Genomic DNA, 21,811 nt, shown 5'->3' on the forward strand with positions numbered 1-21,811 from the left:
CACAACTATCGCAAAGAGATATAAACGGATAACTATGGGTTTCCCACGCAAACTGGTTTAATACAGTTTTCTGCTGGAGTTGCATAAAGGTGAAGCCAAGACCACCAACACTCCCTCTCTTAACCTGGTTGAACCCGTCCACCCGTAATTCAAAATATCTACATCAACGTTATTAATGAAGGCTGTTTCAAAGCTTCTTCATCCTGTGTGCCTATTTTAAACTGTTTGAAATAAATACATAAATTATACACATTTCGGTATCAAGTTATTACAGCGTGCGATTCATGACACTTTGGTGTTTCACAGGCAATGGTTGAGGCTGCGTTATGATTGGAGGTAAGGCAGTACTGTCTGCCTAGAATCTTACCTCATTAATCACACACATGGAGCAGCTGTTGCCTCCAACATTCTCACACCGTCTCTAAAACTCTCCACAAACTCCACTCCTGCACCGCGCTGCATCAGCAAGTTGAGCCCAGTCATACATTCATGAATGTGACACCGAGCAGCCATCAGATCAATCCAGCCTCCGTTACACACAACTGATGCCTTAATCAACTGAGATATAAAGTCAGTCTGTTTTAAAGTCCAGAGAGCACTCCATTATTGAGGAACCAGTAGTGCGGGGGAATAAAAACATGGGAGGGATCTGTTTTGCCAGAGAGCCATTGTATCCAATTGGATAAAAATGTTTAAGACGAGAAGTAAAATACAGTGTTCTTGTGAAGTGATGATGTGAATGAATTTAGAGTTGTGAGTCGATTGGTGGAACCAGTTTAGAGAAATGAATGAAAATAAAAAGTCTATATAGACTCTTTTTTTCGTACTGAAGTTTAAATGAGAAGCTAGACATTTCCAAAGTCATGAAATATGGAGATACGAGGTTTTCGAAGGACAGCAGCAATATTATAATAAACCCGTTTTCCCTGTCATGCTGTAGTTTGCCTTTTTTCCAAATATTTGGTCTAATAATTTATTAGCCAATTTGTCTTCACTTTGAACCATATAAATCATATTTTAATGGTCTAATTGAATCTTATGGGTCATGAAATGCCAATCGTGTGCATTTGTTACTTATGGGCACTGACCTAAAAGCCAGAATCACTTTTTAGGAAATCAAAGTACATTCAACTCATCTTGGTATTAATGCTGTTGCTATCACCCTATTACATTTTCGCTTCACGATTATTGACAACAAATGAATTCAGAATAGAGGTATTATCATAATTTCTGTTGATTTTATATATGTACATATATTAATGGCCCGGTTTCACGGACACAGCTTAGCTTAAACCAGGATAATCCCTTTTGATATTTATGTCGCTTTTATAAAAAAGCCTTAGCAGAAAACATTACTGCTGTGCATCTCAAATCAAAACAACGGCACATATATATTTTAAGCAAGTTATATTCAGTTAAGACAGGTCACACCACCTTAAGCCTTGTCTGTGAAACCGGGCCTATATCTGTTATACTTAATAATTAAGATTATCATTTCAACGATTCGATTCAACATTACGGACATATTAAAAAGTTTATTATTTACGCTCAGCTTACCTCCACCGGCCAGAGAGAGAGAGAGAGAGAGAGAGAGAGAGAGAGAGAGAGAGAGAGAGAGAGAGAGAGAGAGAGAGAGAGAGAGAGAGAGAGAGAGAGAGAGAGAGAGAGAGACGTGCTTGGGCTGCTCGCTCCCAAAATACATTCTGAAAGACGTATTTATATTCTTTTTATCAAAAGTGACATTTTATATAATAAGACATAATAAGGAAAGGTAATATAAGCACACCTAATAATTGATTATTTGTTTTCATGCATCAATGCAGAATGGTTCACATCTGTGTCGCGTTTATTGTAAAATCTGTTATATCGGTCAAATACATCTTTGGTTTTGTATATTTTGTATCGCCAACAGAATCGGTTCAAATATACTTTGAATGTTTTGCTTTGTACACCTACATAGTATGCCTAGTAACTACACTATATTCTAGAAGAGCACACTGTACTGTATGTTTTCCTCTGCTACATGCTGGCTTGTGCACACTATGATTAATTATTCAGAACGTCTGACCTGCTGTTCTCGTGGGGAGGAAAATATCTGCTTCATTCCTATCGCGCCTAGAACTCTGTCAACACACAGCATCATTTTAAAGCTACCCGGTCTAGGATTGTGGCACTGGAGATGTTGTTGGTATTCTGAGATGGCCGAAGTCCGCTGATATGTCGTAGGAAGATGTTTTGTAAATGCTAGCCATGATGATGGATCGCAGAATACTTGGGATCATAACGCAGCCTCCCCCGCTTCTGTCGACTCTCCAGCCGCACTCATATAGTATGCATACTCCCACCTATTAGATCACACGACCCACCGCACACTTTGACTTGAAACAGCTTTCTTCGTGTCCACCGTTATTTTAAAAGTAATATTGCTTTGATGTTTTGTTCCACTCGCTGCTCTTCGGATTGTACCTTTGAGCAGATCTCACCTCGTGGGACTCGAAATCAAGTGGGTCAGCTCTTGACTCATCATTCAGATGTATCTAAATAAGAGCTTTGCTTAAGAATGCATCAAAGAGATCTTAGGGGTCTGCGGGCCACATTTATCCGAAGCGTATTTTTATTCCTTTCTATAGTTCCACTCTCTTTAGGCCGGAAATACTCTGTGATGGATTACACTGGAGTTGAGCAACTCCACAGGATTCATGAGGGCTCATATTATGATCAATATCATCAGGAAAGACAGCTAATTGGAACAGTCTCCAGCTGCGCTCTTCCTCCTTTTCGGCCTTGATTTAAAACCACATTTTCATTTCTCTCTGCTTTGATTTGATCTGTGAAACTGATATGCATGATGTCATTATGCAGTTTACAGTGCTACGAATCTATCCATCTGTCTGTCGATCCATCTGTCTGTCTACATGTCTCTGTCTGTCTGCCTTTCCATCTGTGTCTGTCCATCTGCCTGTGTCTATCTGTCAGTGTTTTAGTCCATTTGCCTGTCTGTCTGTATTTGTCTTTCTGCCTGTCTGTCATCATCCGTCTATCTGTCACTGTATGTCATCATCCATCTATCTGTCACTGTATGTCTTTATGTCTGTCTGTCTGTCATCATCCTTCTATCTGTCACTGTATGTCTTTATGTCTGTCTGTCATCATCCATCTATCTGTCACTGTATGTCTTTATGTCTGTCTGTCTGTCATCATCCGTCTATCTGTCACTGTCTGTCATCATCCATCTATCTGTCACTGTATGTCTTTATGTCTGTCTGTCTGTCATCATCCGTCTATCTGTCACTGTATGTCATCATCCATCTATCTGTCACTGTATGTCTTTATGTCTGTCTGTCTGTCATCATCCATCTATCTGTCACTGTATGTCTTTATGACTGTCTGTCTGTCATCATCCGTCTATCTGTCACTGTATGTCATCATCCATCTATCTGTCACTGTATGTCTTTATGTCTGTCTGTCTGTCATCATCCGTCTATCTGTCACTGTATGTCTTTATGTCTGTCTGTCTGTCATCATCCATCTATCTGTCACTGTATGTCTTTATGTCTGTCTGTCTGTCATCATCCATCTATCTGTCACTGTATGTCTTTATGACTGTCTGTCTGTCATCATCCGTCTATCTGTCACTGTATGTCATCATCCATCTATCTGTCACTGTATGTCTTTATGTCTGTCTGTCTGTCATCATCCTTCTATCTGTCACTGTATGTCTTTATGTCTGTCTGTCTGTCATCATCCTTCTATCTGTCACTGTATGTCTTTATGTCTGTCTGTCTGTCATCATCCATCTATCTGTCACTGTATGTCTTTATGTCTGTCTGTCTGTCATCATCCTTCTATCTGTCACTGTATGTCTTTATGTCTGTCTGTCTGTCATCATCCATCTATCTGTCACTGTATGTCTTTATGTCTGTCTGTCTGTCATCATCCTTCTATCTGTCACTGTATGTCATCATCCATCTATCTGTCACTGTATGTCTTTATGTCTGTCTGTCTGTCATCATCCTTCTATCTGTCACTGTATGTCTTTATGTCTGTCTGTCATCATCCATCTATCTGTCACTGTATGTCTTTATGTCTGTCTGTCTGTCATCATCCGTCTATCTGTCACTGTCTGTCATCATCCATCTATCTGTCACTGTATGTCTTTATGTCTGTCTGTCTGTCATCATCCTTCTATCTGTCACTGTATGTCATCATCCATCTATCTGTCACTGTATGTCTTTATGACTGTCTGTCTGTCATCATCCGTCTATCTGTCACTGTATGTCATCATCCATCTATCTGTCACTGTATGTCTTTATGTATGTCTGTCTGTCATCATCCTTCTATCTGTCACTGTATGTCATCATCCATCTATCTGTCACTGTATGTCTGTCTGTCATCATCCGTCTATCTGTCACTGTATGTCATCATCCATCTATCTGTCACTGTATGTCTTTATGTCTGTCTGTCATCATCCATCTATCTGTCACTGTATGTCTTTATGTCTGTCTGTCTGTCATCATCCTTCTATCTGTCACTGTATGTCTTTATGTCTGTCTGTCTGTCATCATCCTTCTATCTGTCACTGTATGTCTTTATGTCTGTCTGTCTGTCATCATCCATCTATCTGTCACTGTATGTCTTTATGTCTGTCTGTCTGTCATCATCCTTCTATCTGTCACTGTATGTCTTTATGTCTGTCTGTCTGTCTGTCTCTATATGTTTGACTATTTTTCTCCCTCTATCCGTCTATCTTTCTCTGTCTTCCTGTCTGTCCATTTATCTGTCTGTTTCTGTCTCTGTACATCTGTTTGTCTGTCTTTCTCTGCCAGTCTGTCCATCAGTCTTTCTATCTATCTGTCTGTCTGTCTGTCCCGGTCTATTCATCATTCTGTTTGTATGTCTGTCTGTCAATTCTTCTTTCTGTCATTTTCTTACTTTTCATCTGTCTCTGACTGTCCATTTGGCTGTCTGTCTGTCTCTTTCTTACTTACTTACTCATCCTTACTTACCAGTATCTGCCTATTCTGTTCTTGCATCTTCCCGTCTGTCATCATCCATCTATCTGCCTCTGTATGTCTTTTCGTCTGTTCTTTCTGTCTGCCTGTCCATTTATCTGTCTGTCTCTGCACACCTATATGTCTCTCTTTCTGTATATTTGTCTCTGTCTGTCATACTGTCTTTCCGTCTGTCCATTTGTCTTTCCAACTATATGTCTGCTTTTCTGTCTGTCTGTCTGTCTGTCTATCTATCAACATATCTGTCTCTCTTTCTCGGTCTGTCTGTCTGTCCATCTATATGTCCTTCTCTGTCTGCTTGTCCATTTCTCTCTTTCTGTCTGTGTATTAGTTGTGTAAAAGCACGTACCCCTTTTATTAACATGAATATAAAGTGATCAGAGGAGGTTCGTAATAGTTAAGACATTTTTCAGTGATCTTGACCTATCAATCTTTTGTCTTCTTGAGATGCATCCTGCTGCAGTGAATCTCAGAGGGGAATCGATGTCTATATCTGGTGATGTGAGAGGACTATTATTTTAGACTAATTTAGTGACCCAGCAGATCATTTTTATGTAGTCACCAATAAAAAGTGTGCTTGATATAGCAAAACAATCAATATTGCTTCAGTGTACCTTATACTGTATGTATTCAGTCGGGCAGCTCATTCACACCAGTTCTTCCCAACCCCATATGCACTTCTCATGCCCCTGTCCTGCCACATATTGTAATGTAGCATAGTTTCTGCAACATCTGTTTTACTCTGTAATCTGCTATGAAGGGAATGTTGTCTGTAAAAGCTCCAATCCAAGCCGATAGCCTTGCGTTAACGTGCTCCGTCATATAGCGCTGTTGCGCTCCGGATGACCCGAGTTCGAATCCCGGCTTGAGGTCCTTTCCCGACCCCACTCCCTCTCTCTCGCCCACTTCACTTCCTGTCCTCTCTACAACACAGCTGTCCAAATAAAGGCAAAAACGCCCCAAAATAAATGTTTAGAAACAAAAACCAATCCATGCCGTTCACGCAGATCTTTTCACCGCGCTGGCTCTGTGCTCAAGGTTTAGCGGGGTAAAATGATTTCCTGCCCCCAGAATTCCTGGCAGCGTCAGGGGTAAATTGCAGTGTGAAGAGGCAGATCTTCTGCTCCCTCACAAAGACATTTTGACTTCTTCCGCCGGGAGACGGCTGGCATGCCTCATTTGAGAATACCCAACATGCCTCATGAGGTCTAGCTGTGTCATTCTTCAGCGCTGCTGCTGAGGGGGACGTTTACGGAGAAAGGCAGAGAACGCGACGGACCCTCGCCTGCATCAGGCAGCGGTCGCCAGGAGCTCTCCGCTGTTAAATGCCAGGCTGAGTTCTCTGACTCTTTTGCTCTTTTGATTGATGGCTGCCTCTTAATGCAGCTGCCCAAAGCACATTTATGGTTTAGAAGCATTGCGTATTAGCCACACATCCAAACACACACATTTCAATCCAGCAACAGTACTTACGCTGCGCAAAGTAATCCACCAGTAAATAATTAAAAAGCTGTTCTTGCCTTTGGATTCGTTGGTGTTTCTCCTATATCATTTGAAGGTGGTAACTGTTGAATACTCAACAGAATTTCACAAAAACAGCACTTTTTAAGATTTAAACGGGCTAGATATACACTTCGGATCTCTTGTGTTTTTAATTTTCTATTTATTGACATAATAAATCAGATCCAATCTGTCTCTGTGGCGCAATCGGTTAGCACATCCGGCTGCTAACCGAAAGGTTGGTAGTTCAAGCCCACCCAGGGACGAAAGAAGCTTTGGTAGGGCAGTCGTGGCCCAGAAAGTTGCTAGTTCGATCCTCAGGGCCGGCAGGTAACGACTGAGGTGCCCTTGAGCAAGGCACCTTACCCCTACTTGCTCCCCAGGCGCTGCAGTGATAGCTGCCCACTGCTCCGGGTGTACGTGTGTTCACTACTCTCTGAATGGGTTAAATCCAGAAGGACGACACCAGCCAGGAAGTGATGCATTGTGACAAGTAATTACGCCGAAAGGGAAAATAATGCTCGACACAGCCCATCAAAATATATTTATGTTATGTGCACCACAATTTCAGGACAATGGAATGACAATGTATCTATTTTATGACCTCCATTGTGATTGTTTCACTTCTTCAAACGTGTCCAGAAAGTTGCTAAATAGTGTAAATGTGGTGGGACAGACATATGTTAATGTACTTGCATATGTTATGTAGGTCACACTTTAGAATAGGGACCCATTCCCAATTTGTATTATTACTATTTATAAGGTAGTTATAAGGTTTAGGTTTTGGGTAGGATTAAGGGGTGTCGAATAAGGAATGAATATGTGCTTTCTGCATACTAATATGCATGTTAATAAGAAAGTAGTTAATGATGAATTTGTGTACCTTCATATAAAGTGTAACCGTTATGTACATATGTTGATGTGTTAATGTGGTTGCCTGAGTGGGTATGTTAATGTAGGGCTAATGGATTATGACAGAAATTATAATCACGATTTTTTTGCCCGATGTTGAAATCATGATTATCCACTAACTTTGGAAACAAACATAAATACATAATGTAGTGTATTCTCGGGTATTACAGTATTACATCAGCTATTCACATCTGCATAAACCATCAAGGACTATCAATCTCCTTATTAAAAAGGGGCAAAGCTTAAACGCAGCTATTTAGAAATAGATCAGATATTTGCATTGGCTTTTTGGGTGTGCTGAACAAGTTCTGGTGAGCGATGAAGAAGGTTTCAGAGTCCTGATGAGTTTAAAGCAAGCGGGTGAGTCCGTTGGATTCTTCCTGAGAACCGGATTGGCTGACGAAGCAATCTGCCGGAAAGCCTGTCTCCAGGCAAGAGAACAGGTCTTGTGAGATGAAGGAACACGAACGAGCACCTTTCCTTCCGTGCCCAGATGTTTTAAACCTGAAGGGGTCACGCACCCCTAGGGTGGGCGATCCAATGTAGTGAGCGGATTTTGGGCGTGAAAACATGTTTCTTTGTCTGGCTCACTAGCTCATTTGCATTTATGGTCGCCTGGAAGTTTTGGCGCTGAAATAGTCTTAGACTAAGATAAACTGAATATGAATGGATGCATTCAAAGAAATAAATATAATAATGAAGAAATGAGACAATTCTTGCAATATCATTGTTTTACCTCGATTATTTTGTTTTCATAATTGTTTGAAGTCAAAATTGAATTACACATCGCACAGCCGTATGTTATCGTATATTGTACATCAAACTCCCTCTCTCACTAATATGCACATGTTTATTATGGTGTGACAGCAAAAATGTAGAAAAAACTAACAATGAAGATAAATCTCTCTATGCTCTATATGATAAATATGAATAATATAAAGCAATGTTATATTAATACACCATAGGACACATGTACGATTTATTCATTAATCGCCTATACATCAAAGCAGTACTTTGCATTGTATATATGGCCATCCTGTAGTTCCCTATATCCACGCTAGACTCCACAAAGTTCTTAATTTTTTGATTCAGTGGTTGTTAGCACTGCAGAGACAAGAAAACATGCCTGCACATCTATATTCCTTAGGCTTGAGAAAAAAAGGCGTGTGCTTTGCTTTGAGAACAAATGTAAATAATCTCAGTTAAGCTTTATTGCCTCAGGTTTTTCCTGTGCCTTATCTCTCAATCCTGCCATATAGAAGATCCCACCCTGAGAAACAGTGTATATTGGATCAAACTAGGTCAGCTTCTAAACAAACCTACCTTTTTATATCCAGATATGCGCGGGGATCATCTGTTTTACAAGTGTCATGAATAAAAATCATTTCCTGCTCTAATTTTTTAACAGCCTGCTTTTTCCTGGAGAACAGGCCTGTGATTTCTCAGCCTGCTTAATGTGCTGTGTGTCTGCCGAGAGCGGGCTCCATAATTCATCAGCCTGGTGCCTATTACCTCCATGCCAGAGCCCGAGCAGACCAGCACCTGCCGGCGCGAGACACATTAAAGGCCTTAGCTGAGGGCTGCGTCCATCCCAACTAACACACAACTGTCAGACTAAATTGTGCTTAGAGAGATGAGCGAGCAGGCTGCTTCATGTTTATTAGACTGCAGGCTCACCGTTGCAAATAACGTTGGGCATTTAATAAACCATTGCGATGTAATGAAAGCAATATTTATTTTTAGTTCTTCAAAGCGAAGTTGTTTTCTGTGTTATTTTTTGCACTTGTTTCCTCTAATCTCAGGTCAGTTTAGCAAGCACTCCAGATGAATGCGTTTTGCTCCATTAGTGGTGTCCACAGATCGTCACTTATTATTAGCATAGAGGATTATTTGCATCATCCGCTTCACTTGTCTCATCAGAACACTCATGTACCCTCACGGCCCCTGGATATTTTGTCGCTACAATGGGTTGTCATTATGAACGGCACTTGAGCACCTCATATTAAATATCGAAGCACTCTGAATACATAAATATATACAATCCATCGTTGATTTTGAAGTGAACTGTATTATAACAGGAATTTGGCAAGTAATGCTGGACCCTTGAGAAATGTGCACTGCCATACAAAGGTGCACATATTCTTCATTTCATTAATAGAACAGAATAATGGATGGATGACCATGAAGATTGAAAACTACATTTTCCCAGAATTTCTATGAGATTACAATCTGGGCTTTGAATTGAATTGATTGGCGTAACTCTTATTTTGAGCTGTATCTTTTGAACCATTGTCTCATTGTGAGAGCCAGTAATGGTTGAACTGTTTTACAAAAGGCCTCACTCCTCAAAGACTCTCTGATGTTGTCAATCAGTTCTGTAATAAATTCAATGTTGACCGTGTCCTGATATTCACCTTGTCTGCCTTGAGCTTCTTCATCACTCATGGATCTATATTCTTTTTTGGGAGGCTTCTTCCTTCATGACTTTGCTTGTAGGACAGAGTTGTGCAGTCTCTTTGGACACTCGACTCGTGGCGAGTCTAAAACTTATCAGAGGATGTTCCGACCTGAAAGGATGCTGAAAACGTTCCGTTGGTATATGGCTTAGAAATGAGAGGGATTGTCTACAGATGGCTTGGAAATGGTTTTAAACCCTGCCTGGACTTGTAGGTATCAGCAGTTGTTTGTCAGAGCATCTTGAAGAGCTTGTTTGATCTTTGCATGACGTAGCCACACAACTCAAAGTGTCTCTCTAATAGTGCTTTAATCTCATTTGGTGCACCTGATTCTAATTTTGAACCGATAATGCAGTGGAAAAATGGAAGGATGTGATTTTCTGTGCATGCTGACATCACATTTACTGCACTTTCAATGAATAAAGTGCAGAATAAACCATATAAACGAATTCGTGTATGGTTCAATGGTTGCACTTGAATGCAGTCAATCTGTGTAATAAAAAAAAGAATGAGTTTATTAAAACAGATCCTCTGGATTATCTTGTATGCACGCTGGATCGCTCACATTTGAATTGCTAGTTATCACATCTAAAGCAGACGTTCAGCATGTGTAAGCGGCACTAATGGTTAAGTAGAGTTTCATCCCGTTGTCTATATTTGCCACCCAGAACACTGAAGTCAGCACAAAGACGGTTCAAATGCGCCGTAGAGCAGTTTATCAGCATAGTCTTTAGCTATACAGGCTTCCATGAAGCAACACACAATGATAGAATGAACTACCTACCCACCGCATGCAAAAAAATGTCCCTTGGGCCCGAAAAATAAAATGATAGGTTCAAAAACACTTTCTATTCAGTAATTCTGACTGAAGCCAGATAATTAAACCGTTTATATTCTTCAATTTGAGTTTTAGATTCCCTTCCATGTACAGCAAATGAATTAGCATTGGATTTAAACATAGTCCTTTTCACGTCAATTGCTTTTCGTGATGATTAAAGGGATACTTTATGATGTTATGATGAACGCAGTGAAAGACATTTGGAATAATGCTTATAAATGGAAAGATTTTGCCCCCCATTGACTGCCATAGGATGAGAAAACCAATGGTAGCCAAAAGTGCCACAGAACTGTTCGCTGCCCAACATTCTTTAAAATGTCTTCAACAGAAGAATACAAGTATTTTTCCTACTATGGTTGTCAATGGAGGACAAGATATGTTTGGTTTCAAGCATTCTTCCAAATATCTTTCTCTGTGTTCATCAGAACAATGACATTTATACAGATTTGGAAAACTCGAAGGTGAATAAATGATGACAGAACATTCATTTTTGTTTGAAGTATCCCTTTAGTTTGTAAAATGGCTCACTCCCAGCAACCATATGAAATAAATGGTCGACCTGCAAATCACTTCATTTTCTATTGAGAGTTACCCAACAGAAACACAATGTGTGACACCTGTGGTTATAGTTGAATAATTGTAAGATTATTGTTAGACAGTGAAGAAGTCAAATGCTTAAAATGATGCAATTTGTGTGGAACCTGTTCAGCATCTTTCATTTTCAATGCATCACTCGACAGGTGCTGCCTCACAATGATCTACCCATTTTTGTCAATTTATGATCGAAAAGCAACAATTTAAACGTTTTTCTTAGTCAGCTGTGTTCCTTTCGCTGTGTCAGTCAGACAGCCAGACAGGGTTTTGGCATGCAACAGAAAGCGTGTGGCATTCATAGAAGCGTGAGTCACCTCCCAAGTGTCTGGGGTGCATCTTATCTCCTGCCTCCATTAGTGTCTATGAGACAGAAATATCAATACTAACAGAATCATTAAGGTAGCCAATGTGACGCCTAATCTCCTCAGCCTCCTCGTTCTCCTTCTGCCGTAGCTCCCTTTATGCTTTTGCCTGAGCGGATGTGCACCCGACCTGTCGTCACCTCTCAGACATATCTGCCAGCTCTGTGCTCCCGGTTTATCTTCAGAATCCATCCTGAAACGCCCTGCGAGATGGGGTTTTGTCTGCCTGTTCTTCCTTCTAGTTCTTCCTCTAGCATGTTATCACATGCATTGCAAAAAGAGCACATGACTCAAAAACGTACAATGACCAACATAAAATAAAAGAGGAAGACAATGCGTTATTCACCAGTTTAAACAAAACATTTGACACATTTTCTTAACTAGTTCTTGCATGTTTTTTATTTGAATGATTAAATAGATTATGTAATCTTTCATTGCTCTCAGCCTCAGATGGCGCAGGCCTCCCATGGATCATTCATGCATATTCTTAATAAAAATGACTTGAGCTTGCCAAATGCATGGGTACCAGGCTACTTCAATTAGCCGTTCTAATGAAGATCTTATCACGGCATTTGCCAAAGTTTCTCAGGTTTGTGGCATTCATTTTTATTTGTTTGTGTGCGTGCGGGTGTTTGGCACTTGAGATCATTTTAACCAGATATGAAGCCTTAAAGGGAAAGCTCACACAAAGATGAAAATTCTGTCATGAATTACTCACTCTCTAGTTGTTCCAAAACTGTATATATTTCTTTGTTTGGGTGAAAACAGTGAACAATATTTGGATGAATGCTTGTAACCAAACAGTTCTTGGACACCATTGACTACCATAGTAGGACAAATGTCAATGGTATGCCCCAGAACTGTTTGCTGTCCAACATTCTTCAAAATATCATCTTTTGTGTTTAACAGGACAAAAAAAACAAATTTTAAGCATTTATAAGCATTTTTCTAAATATCTTTCTCCGTGTTAAGCGAACTCACTTTACTTTTCAGATTCACTTACTTTGAACGCTTGCATGTAAAATAAACAATCTACGACGGTTCACTTTACATGTCAATCACACCACGTCCACCTGGGTGGTTCTTAGTTCAATTTGAAAAGTGATCAGACAATGATCCTATTGACTTTTACTTGTGAAAACTACATTTGTTGAAATTCTGCAGACCGCCCTGTCGTTTTCTCAAGGGTAACGGACTGTGACCGCTATTTTGTTCACGGAGACTCTAAACTTGAAACTGCCACGCATTTATTCATCATTTATTTATTCACATAGCTTATTCATTTACAGAAAGATTTAACAGAACATTTTAGCGATTTTTTTCCGTGCCAGAGGAAGTGCTTGTTTATCTTGCGGGGCTGCAAATAAAGGAAATATTTGAAGCGTTTGAGTGGAGTGCTCTCACAGAGGTTAGACAGACTTACAAACTCGGCCCCACTCCACAGGTGCGGCGTAGACCGTAGAGAGCGAGGGCTCCATCATTTCCATTTCAAAGAACTCCACGCTGTCATGCAGCTGTAGTCTAAACTAATACCTGTGAATGAAAGCCAGTGTTCACAGACGTACAAGCTACGCATAATAATAAGCTATAGCAAACACCTGGTGGAATGAGTCAGTAAAAACCTATTCATTTGGAAAGCCTTTTAAATATGTATCAGTCTCATTTGTTTATTTTTTTATGGAGAGGAAACGTTTACCTCTTATAGATGTCATTTGGGTATGAACAGAATGGTGCCACCGTGCCGGGCTTTTATTAGTGCAATCCTTTGTGATGCCCTCTTTCTTTATTTCGGCAGATTTTGACCCCAGCCTTGGCATGATGACTGGCATCGCTCCAATGAACCCCATGATGCCCGGCCTCGGGATCGTGCCACCGGCAATTTTACAAGACATGCCCATCATGAAGGAAATCATCCACTGCAAAAGCTGCACGCTCTTTCCGCCCAACCCCAGTGAGTCCCTTAGTGATCCATTACTGGGTAAATCTCATGAAATATTGGTTTTCAAAATGTCAAACGTGAATTTTTTAATTCTTGCATGAACAATTTTCCTTTTCCGGCATGAAAATTAAGGTCTGAAATGTGAAAAAGTATTAATGTTAAACGTTTACACTTTCTTTTTTTAACAAGACCTTAAAAATCTCATTACCGTAACAGTCAAAAATGTCAACACCATGTCATGTTTTGCAGAACAATATACAGAAGCATTAAAGCATGAAACATTATAAGCAACATTATACATAATTAGACATTAATGAGTTAGGTAAGGTACGGGAAGATGTCTTACTTAAAAAAAATCAAGCTTAATGTAAAGATCTGTGTTTGTGTTCGTAAAAAATGTTGCGGAAAATAAGAACATCATGGACACTGATGTATTTTCCAATATTTCTTAATTTAGTTATACTTAGAAATTCTGTCAGATGTTTTTTTGACATATAAGCACATCTAGTACAACATCCAATAGTATTTTTCACATTTTAATCTGTTTAATTTACAACATATAATACACTCAGACGAAGCTAGACACGTTACGGTAATGACACGTAAATATCTTTTTTTAATCTTTTTTCTGTGGCTGTATTATATGTTTTATATTTAATCATGTCATGATGTTTTAGTGGTTTTGTGACAGTTTGTTATGAAAATGACTGTGATTTGTTAATATTGCATGCACAGGTTATATTGACTCGCAATGAGATACATTTCTACTTCCTAAGATGTGGTACATTGATACAAATGTGTTCCCTGTACCATTTACAGTGCCCTTCGACATTTATAGGGAAGTAACAATATTATCGATATTGTGTTATCGCAATAGCAAAATGGTCTCAATATTGTGGTGGTCACATGACTGTATGAAACGATTGGTCTTCCGGGCCTAACATAGAGAATGTTAGAAAAAATATTGGATATTACCTTCGTCAAGGTCCTTCTGGTGCAATGATTTTATTTTATAAAAGGGATTTTAGGTCTTTTGACCCATCTAATACTATAACTCATACCTCTAAGCAACATTTATGATTAGAGGATAAAAAAAGAGGATGCTTATGGTCCATTTCCAAGTCATCATTTGTGGTTTGAAATTTTGCAATGAGTTTAGTAACGTGGATGTTATTCCGAGGTATTATCATACAGTGAGATTTTGATATTGTTACATCCCTAGTCATTTACCGTGAGACTTGTGAATACCCTATCAAGTCCACTTCGCAGGGCACTATCGAACCATCAGAATGTTCCCTGTCATTCTCCACAGTCGTGTTTGTGAATACATTATATCTCACTCCATTCAACATGTATGCATAAGCATTCTTTTTTACCCTCATGCATTTTAAATGATTGTATTGACTTCAGCAATCTGACCTGAAATGCTGACCAGATGAAAAGACAGCCAATTAAAATGACTGATATGGGCGAGATGAAAACCACAAGAGAGCGCTTCGCCCGTATATTGCCTTTATAATATAATTTTCAAGCAGAGCATGTCACGGTGATAAGATGCAGATTTGATTTGAAAAGCCAGCTGCCACTCTCAGACCCTCAGACTGACGGACAGTAGAAGCTCTGTGCTTTTATTTGAGAGAGAAGCCGTCAGCCGTCCTTTCATGTTTACCCACCGATCCCTCCATCCCACCAGCTCAATAAGATCATCCGCATGCCTCTCCCGTCTTGGAGAGAGAGGTCAAGCAGAAGAATATAACAAGAGGGGGATGTCCAGGGGGACTGGGGGGCTATCCACCGTAATTGGACGGTTGACCTCTAAGGAGACTGAGGTATTCTGGCATGTAAAATATGGCACACAGCAGGAGGAAGGTCGGAGGAGAGAATGATTACCTGAGAGAGTTAGTGTCCTTCAAACAGCTGATCACGCAGCACGTTCGGCTCTGTAATGGCAGGTTAGCCGCTCTCATAACAGTACGGTCAATCGTACTTGTAGAGTGTCCTAATCCCCCTGCTTTAAAGAGAGTGACGGACTGACACACCTGCTCCGGGCAGCCGAATGCTTTAACAAACCATGTCAGACGGTGATTGATTGATAGCGGAGTAGAATAGAAGCGTTTAGAACACAACAACCAAAGATCTCAGATGCCCTCAAGTCAAATAACTCAAAGTTATTCTTTTAAATGAAAGCTATCATGAAAGAACAAACAACTTGTGAAAATAAATCATATTTTTCATAAAATAATATTTTTCTATATCATTTATGGTAAGAAGCGTTACATTTCCGTCCCATGTTTGCAATATTCGACCAATCACTACACACTGGTTAACTGGCCAATCATAGCACACCTCACTTTTCAGCGAGATGAGCTTTGTAAAAAATCTGCACGTTTCAGAGAGGCGAGACAAAGAGGAGAAACAAACATGCACGGTATGAGAAAAATATAGCATTTTTTACCCTAAATCGTGTATACACATTGCCTTACATCTGAAACCAACGCTAATATTCGTTTAGCCGCGTCATATGACCCCTTTGATATAACATTTAACATTCGAGCATTCCTTAACTAAGATGAAATAACAATATACAATACTTCAACAACATTTATGGTTAATAATGGTTAATGTCAATACAATTATTCATGTTAGTTCATGGTGAATTAACTAATGTTAACATTTGCAACTTTTTGACTTTAAAAGGGTATTTGTTAATGTTAATTCATGTTCGCTAATGCATTGCGTTAACTAATAGACCTCTCAAACATTTGAACAAAAAACAACTAAAAGAATATTTATAACCTGTTTAAAATGTTAAACAAATATGTTTAAGATGTAATCATATATGTAAGATGTCAAATATTTGTATTATAAATAAATAAATAAATAAGTGTTAACACTCGACAATTGCGAAGTGTCACCCAAATTGTATTTTTAAAACTTTATAGTTATAGTTATTGTCATTCCTTTGTGTGAACGAGCCTTTACAGGCAGTTGTCCAAAAAATATATATATATTTAAAATTCTAATGAAATTAATGTTTATCAAAACATGCTAACTTTTAAACTTTATCCGTTTGTTTTTATCTATGTGTTTGCCAACAGCTTGACCTTCACCTTCAAAACCGGTTCCAATTGCAAAGCATTGTGGATATTTTTCTGAACTTTCTTGGCTGCATGTTGTGCTTAAAGGTCAATTGAATTTTCACTTTCCAAAAGGTTTCCCCTAGCCTGAAAAATGTTCAGAATTTGATCGTTTGCAAAGCAGCGGCACTTTCATCAGCTGTTCGGCCTCATCATCATTCACCCAAATCGATACTTCAATTGACAACAGAGGCAACTTGCTGTATATTGATCCTAGAATCCCAGCACAACAACATGAAGCAGACTTCATATTGCCTCTCTCACATTCTCCTGTTGAAGAGTAATAAGCGTTAGACGTCACAGTATTAAGCAGTGAAGGGCTGATTGTGTCAAGCTCGGGCTAGGAAGACCCACTTGTTTTAGGGATGTTAGATAAGTGATTAGAAGAATGAAGAAACTTGAAAGAGAGAGCCATAGCTGTGCAACGCCGGGTGCAAGAGACTGCTGTCTGATGAGATTTGGGCATATCCATAAACATGACAGTCACATTTCATCTCATTCAGAGAGAACAGGCTATCATGCACATATCTCGCATCGGAATGAGTCGCCTTTTTTCCGCACCAGTCCATGCAGAAGAGGATTTAATAGCGGATGACAGCTGTGCTCTCCTGACTACAGCATACAGTAATGCGAAGCAATCATTCACGGTTACTCCCAAAGCAGTTGCCAGAAGAAATTATGAAAGTCCTTTTCCCAATGGACTCTGATGGCTAATGCCATTTCACATGAAATGTTCAAAATCATGCTCTACGTGACCACCTGTTCTTAGATTTGTAGCAGGAACACGTCCAATACGTCCTTTGCTGTGTGCCCTTCCCTCACCCTCTTTGTCAATATCATTCACCTTTTCTCTTCACTAGCTCTCGTGGCCTTCAAGAAAACATATGATGGGAAAATATCAGCATTTATACCATACGTCATTTATCGGTGGGTTTTAAAGGCCAGTGTCGTTGGCTTTGATTGCTGCTGTATTAAAAACACATGGCCTTATTGCTGTCAGCTGCACTCCTTGTTTTTTATTACATTTGACCGATGGGGATTTTTGAAACCTGCTTGTTTAATTCGACACATGGCTTAGAAGAGAACTGGGAAGCCAAGTTTAAATCTTTCCTCACGCTAATGAAGGATATAGGAAACACCCAGTTGGACCTGCAGTTATGCACATTTGTGGCTAGAACTGTTAAACTGTAATATAATCATGGTGCTGTTTAATTTATGCATATATTTATTTTCTGTTGCCACTGCTTATGTGTGGTAGGTATTAGGTCAGTTGATCTATCATTGGTCCATAGTCATTATGTAATGGGGAGGGGGAGTCCTGGGTAGGGTTGGCACTGATACCTACATGACCGGCATGTTCCGTACCAAATTAGAACACAGATTTACTTGCCACACTAAAACGCTTCAGTCATCAATTGAAATATTTGCTTCTGGTGCTATGAAGTGTAAAAAGCAACGGTTTAGGCACCAGTACAGTTTCAAACTATTGATTTGGCACCGGTATTGTAAAAACCCATTTAGGTCACTCTTAAAAATGAAGGTGCTTAAAAGGTTCTTTACAGCGATGCCATAGAAGAACAATTTTTGGTTCCACAAAGAACCATTCAGTGAAAGGTTCTGTTTAAAGAACTCTCTCTTTCTTACCTTTTTCGTTATTCTGAAGAACCTTTTTTCACCTCAAAGAACCTTTTGTGAAACAGAAAGTTTCTTAGGATGTAAAAGGTTCTTTATAAAACCTTTAAAATGAAAAGTTATTCTATGGCATCGTGAAGCACCTTTTATTTTTAAGAGTGTACGGAAAAACATAAAAAAGCAATAAAATACGAACACCATGAGTACACTGGATCGTAGACTTACAGAGCAGAAATTCGGGAAATGCATTATTTCTGGAAGGAAACTAAATATCCACTACGGATGGACGATTATTCTGAGTGATATCTGCTAATAACGATACTGAAGATTTAATGAATATTTAATAACATATAATGACTGTTAATATTGAGCATCAATGTTTCTTATTATTTTCTACATACAGAGCACAAATTCAGTGCCTTTTTTTTTTCCTCTTTTGATTGACAAGATAAATCAGCCCTGATCATCTGCTGTTTATAAACTATTGCACGATAGTGTGAAAAAATCATTGTTTGAAAGCATGTATTTCTGAAGGAGAGAGAGAGAGAAAGAGCGTAGCCAATATTATCATCTTTTCTCTCCAGATCCTGTAGACCGCATTAGAGGAAAGCAATTCGGTGCCCAGTTGTAGATATACCTGCCATCATCGGGCCAGGGTGCATATGCTGTCTGTCTCTATAGCTTGAGAACCCACAGTCTGCCCTGGCTCTGTGCCTGAGAGTGACCTTAATATCAAGCAAAGGTCTCCTCATCCAAGAGCTAAGGGTTGGTCTGTGTGAAAGGCTTGCTTTGCCGAGAGCACTGCAAGTCTGGCATGTTTCCTCACTTCAACCCACTTGTGACACACATATCAGCCACACTTCCCTACACCATGGCCCGCAGAGGCCTTTAACCTCAGTTAAACAAACCACTGGCTGTGCCTCAAAAGCTTATATCATGGCACGTTCAGTAATTCCCATCAAACCTAGATGATTTCTTCAGGCATTATAACGTGTAACAACGAAACAATGAAAATTGTAAAAAGCACTATATAAATAAAGATTACTTGACTAATAGAAATATAGAAATAATAGAAATTGAAATGACAATTCTGTCATCATTTACAAAACTTATATCATTATATAATATTATATCAAAGCCGTATGGCTTACTTTCTTCTGCAGAACACAAAAGAAGATGTTTTGTGCCCATTTCTATATGTTTTCTTTGAAAAATAATTTCAAATTCTTTTATTATTTACTCACCCTCTTGTGCAGAACACAAAAGAAGATATTTTGAAGAACGTTAGTAAACCAAACAACGGCTGTACCCATTGACTTGCATTGGCTTTGTGTCCTTGCAATGGAAGACAATGGGTACGCTACTGTTCGGTCACCAAGAGTCTTCAAATATCTTCTTTTGTGTTCTGCAGAAAAAATTAAGTCAAACAGGTTTGGATTGACATGAGGGTGAGTAAATAATGATAGATTTTTCATTTTTGGGTGAGCCTATTAATGTTTGCATTAAATGTTTGGGTTTCATGGGCACATTTGATTTAATGCAAGTTCGCATGGTGCCCATTTTAGTCCATTTTAATTCAAATTTAAAACTAGCATACAGTGTTGTTGGCCATTATATGCATGTCTGAATATTCAAATTGAACCTGGCTAGCAGAGTTTTATTTGATGCCCGTATTTTTCTACCTTAGGTAATCAGCTTTTGCTCGGTTTGGAGACGGTCTCACATGCACAAAAGATCTGTCTCGGTTCTGTTTAAATATTCTTATTACATTTACATTTAATCATTTTGAAAACACTGTATGATACATTATGAGACCAAAAGAAGCAATTCATTCAACAAAAAGGGCAACAATGTGTAAGTCCTGTGAGCCTGCTGGGAATTTTTAATGTAACTTATGTAGCTTTTTATATATTTAAATAATGTGCCCGTATCGATGCCTACGATCGGTCATGATGCCCACAAATCAAAAATTCGATTGTGCCCAAAAAATTCTGAACACAGCAGGCGGTTGACCCGGCCTCTCACAATCCAAAATAATGCCACCTCAGGATTCCAATTGCAATGCTTCATAAAAACCTAAAAGAAATAAAAAGAAAACATGAAAGTGTACAAATAATGCATTATATATTGGTCTCCTGCGGAGAACTCCCTGTTTAAGGTGCCTGTGAACACCACAGGCCTCCCGTGGAGACACTGGCCCGCTTTCTTCTTTCAAGAGGGACAATTCACAGCAGGCAGGCGGCTGTCGAGCAGAGTGAAGACTGGCTTTCAAGAAGACAGCACATCTCATCTGCAGCCTCACTCCCGACATCCCACTCGAGCAAACAAAAGGCGCAGGACTCTTTCTTTTACGCTCTCACACGGAGTCGAGCACATCACGCAGTCGAGACTCGAGGAAGCTTCACGGAGCTACATGCTTGTTAGGATCACCGGTTTACACTCCTTTGATCTGTTTGCTTACGTCTCTGTGTGACTGATGAAAGTTTTCGGTTGCCTGTCTTGGGGACTGGACGTCAGTCTCAGACGATTCCCTTAGAACCTTTGCTTGTTTCGCACGCTCGTCCTAATCAAGTTCGTGGCGCCGTTGTCATTCCTGTCGTGTGAGGGGATACACCCGCGGCGGTCTTCATTTTAGCTGATTAGCGTTAAGCTTGTTGAAGACTGTCTCGCGGTTGAGCGCGCACAGAGCTGGAGGTACACTGCCCTGCTGCATCTGTGTTCCTCCTGTGTCATCTCAACTCACTTTTCAAAGAGACGACACAGGATATTTAGCCAGAGATATATCCTGTGAGCATCGGTTTGTCAAAAATACGTTTACAGTTACCGGTAGATTATCCATCTTAGATCCGATGCTGCGTTGTGTGTAATTTCATATCACCATCTTGGGGTGACAATGGAAACAGATCTTCCGACAGCATTGAAACACGTATGATTTCCTTCGCTTAAATTATATTCTCTTTTCTCGCTGCACTGTGGATATGAAAACAAAGTAGTGGGTGTATTTGATTTAGAGAAGCTTAAAGGAATCAGACTCTTTGTTGTGTAGCTTCTAAAACAGATGCTCTTTTTTAACCGGCTCAAACTGTCAGGAGACTGTGAACGTCAAATCAAAATGTTTTTATGTGCATTTGACGGAGTAAACATTTGCTCATCTGGGCCAGAAACCACTATTCTTCTTGAAGCATGAAAATAAAACTACTTTCCTTAAGAGATACTCAATGCTCTCTGTTAAACTAGCAGTCTCGCTCTCAGCTCCTTTTATCATGAGGGAAAAAAATAAATGTTTTGCTCTTTGGATTTTTCAACTTTTTGATGCAAGTTATTTTATGATGTTTTGTCAGTTTTCTATTGAGCAGCTTCTGATCATATGGTTAATTCAGCATTTATTCAGATTTGAGAAGTAGGTTCAATAATAAATCGACAAATTAT

At 39.4% G+C, this 21,811-nt stretch overlaps 1 protein-coding gene across 9 annotated transcripts in view; it reads left to right on the forward strand.

Annotated features, from left to right (window-relative positions):
• The window catches only part of enox2 (ecto-NOX disulfide-thiol exchanger 2), a 208,212-nt gene that overhangs the window by 138,899 nt on the left and 47,502 nt on the right, over positions 1–21,811 (forward strand). For 5 of the 9 annotated variants that reach the window (XM_079479791.1, XM_079479790.1, XM_079479795.1 and 2 more), the window contains one exon: positions 13,470–13,625. In XM_079479791.1, the coding sequence (XP_079335917.1) occupies positions 13,470–13,625 (156 nt within the window). Of the gene's footprint in view, positions 1–13,469; positions 13,653–21,811 lie in introns of all 9 variants that reach the window. The other 4 variants (XM_079479787.1, XM_079479788.1, XM_079479789.1 and 1 more) reach the window with 1 other exon arrangement.

This window comes from Barbatula barbatula (genome assembly GCF_947034865.1).
Source record: "Barbatula barbatula genome assembly, chromosome: 18".
In the NCBI taxonomy this organism is placed as follows: Eukaryota; Metazoa; Chordata; class Actinopteri; order Cypriniformes; family Nemacheilidae; genus Barbatula; species Barbatula barbatula.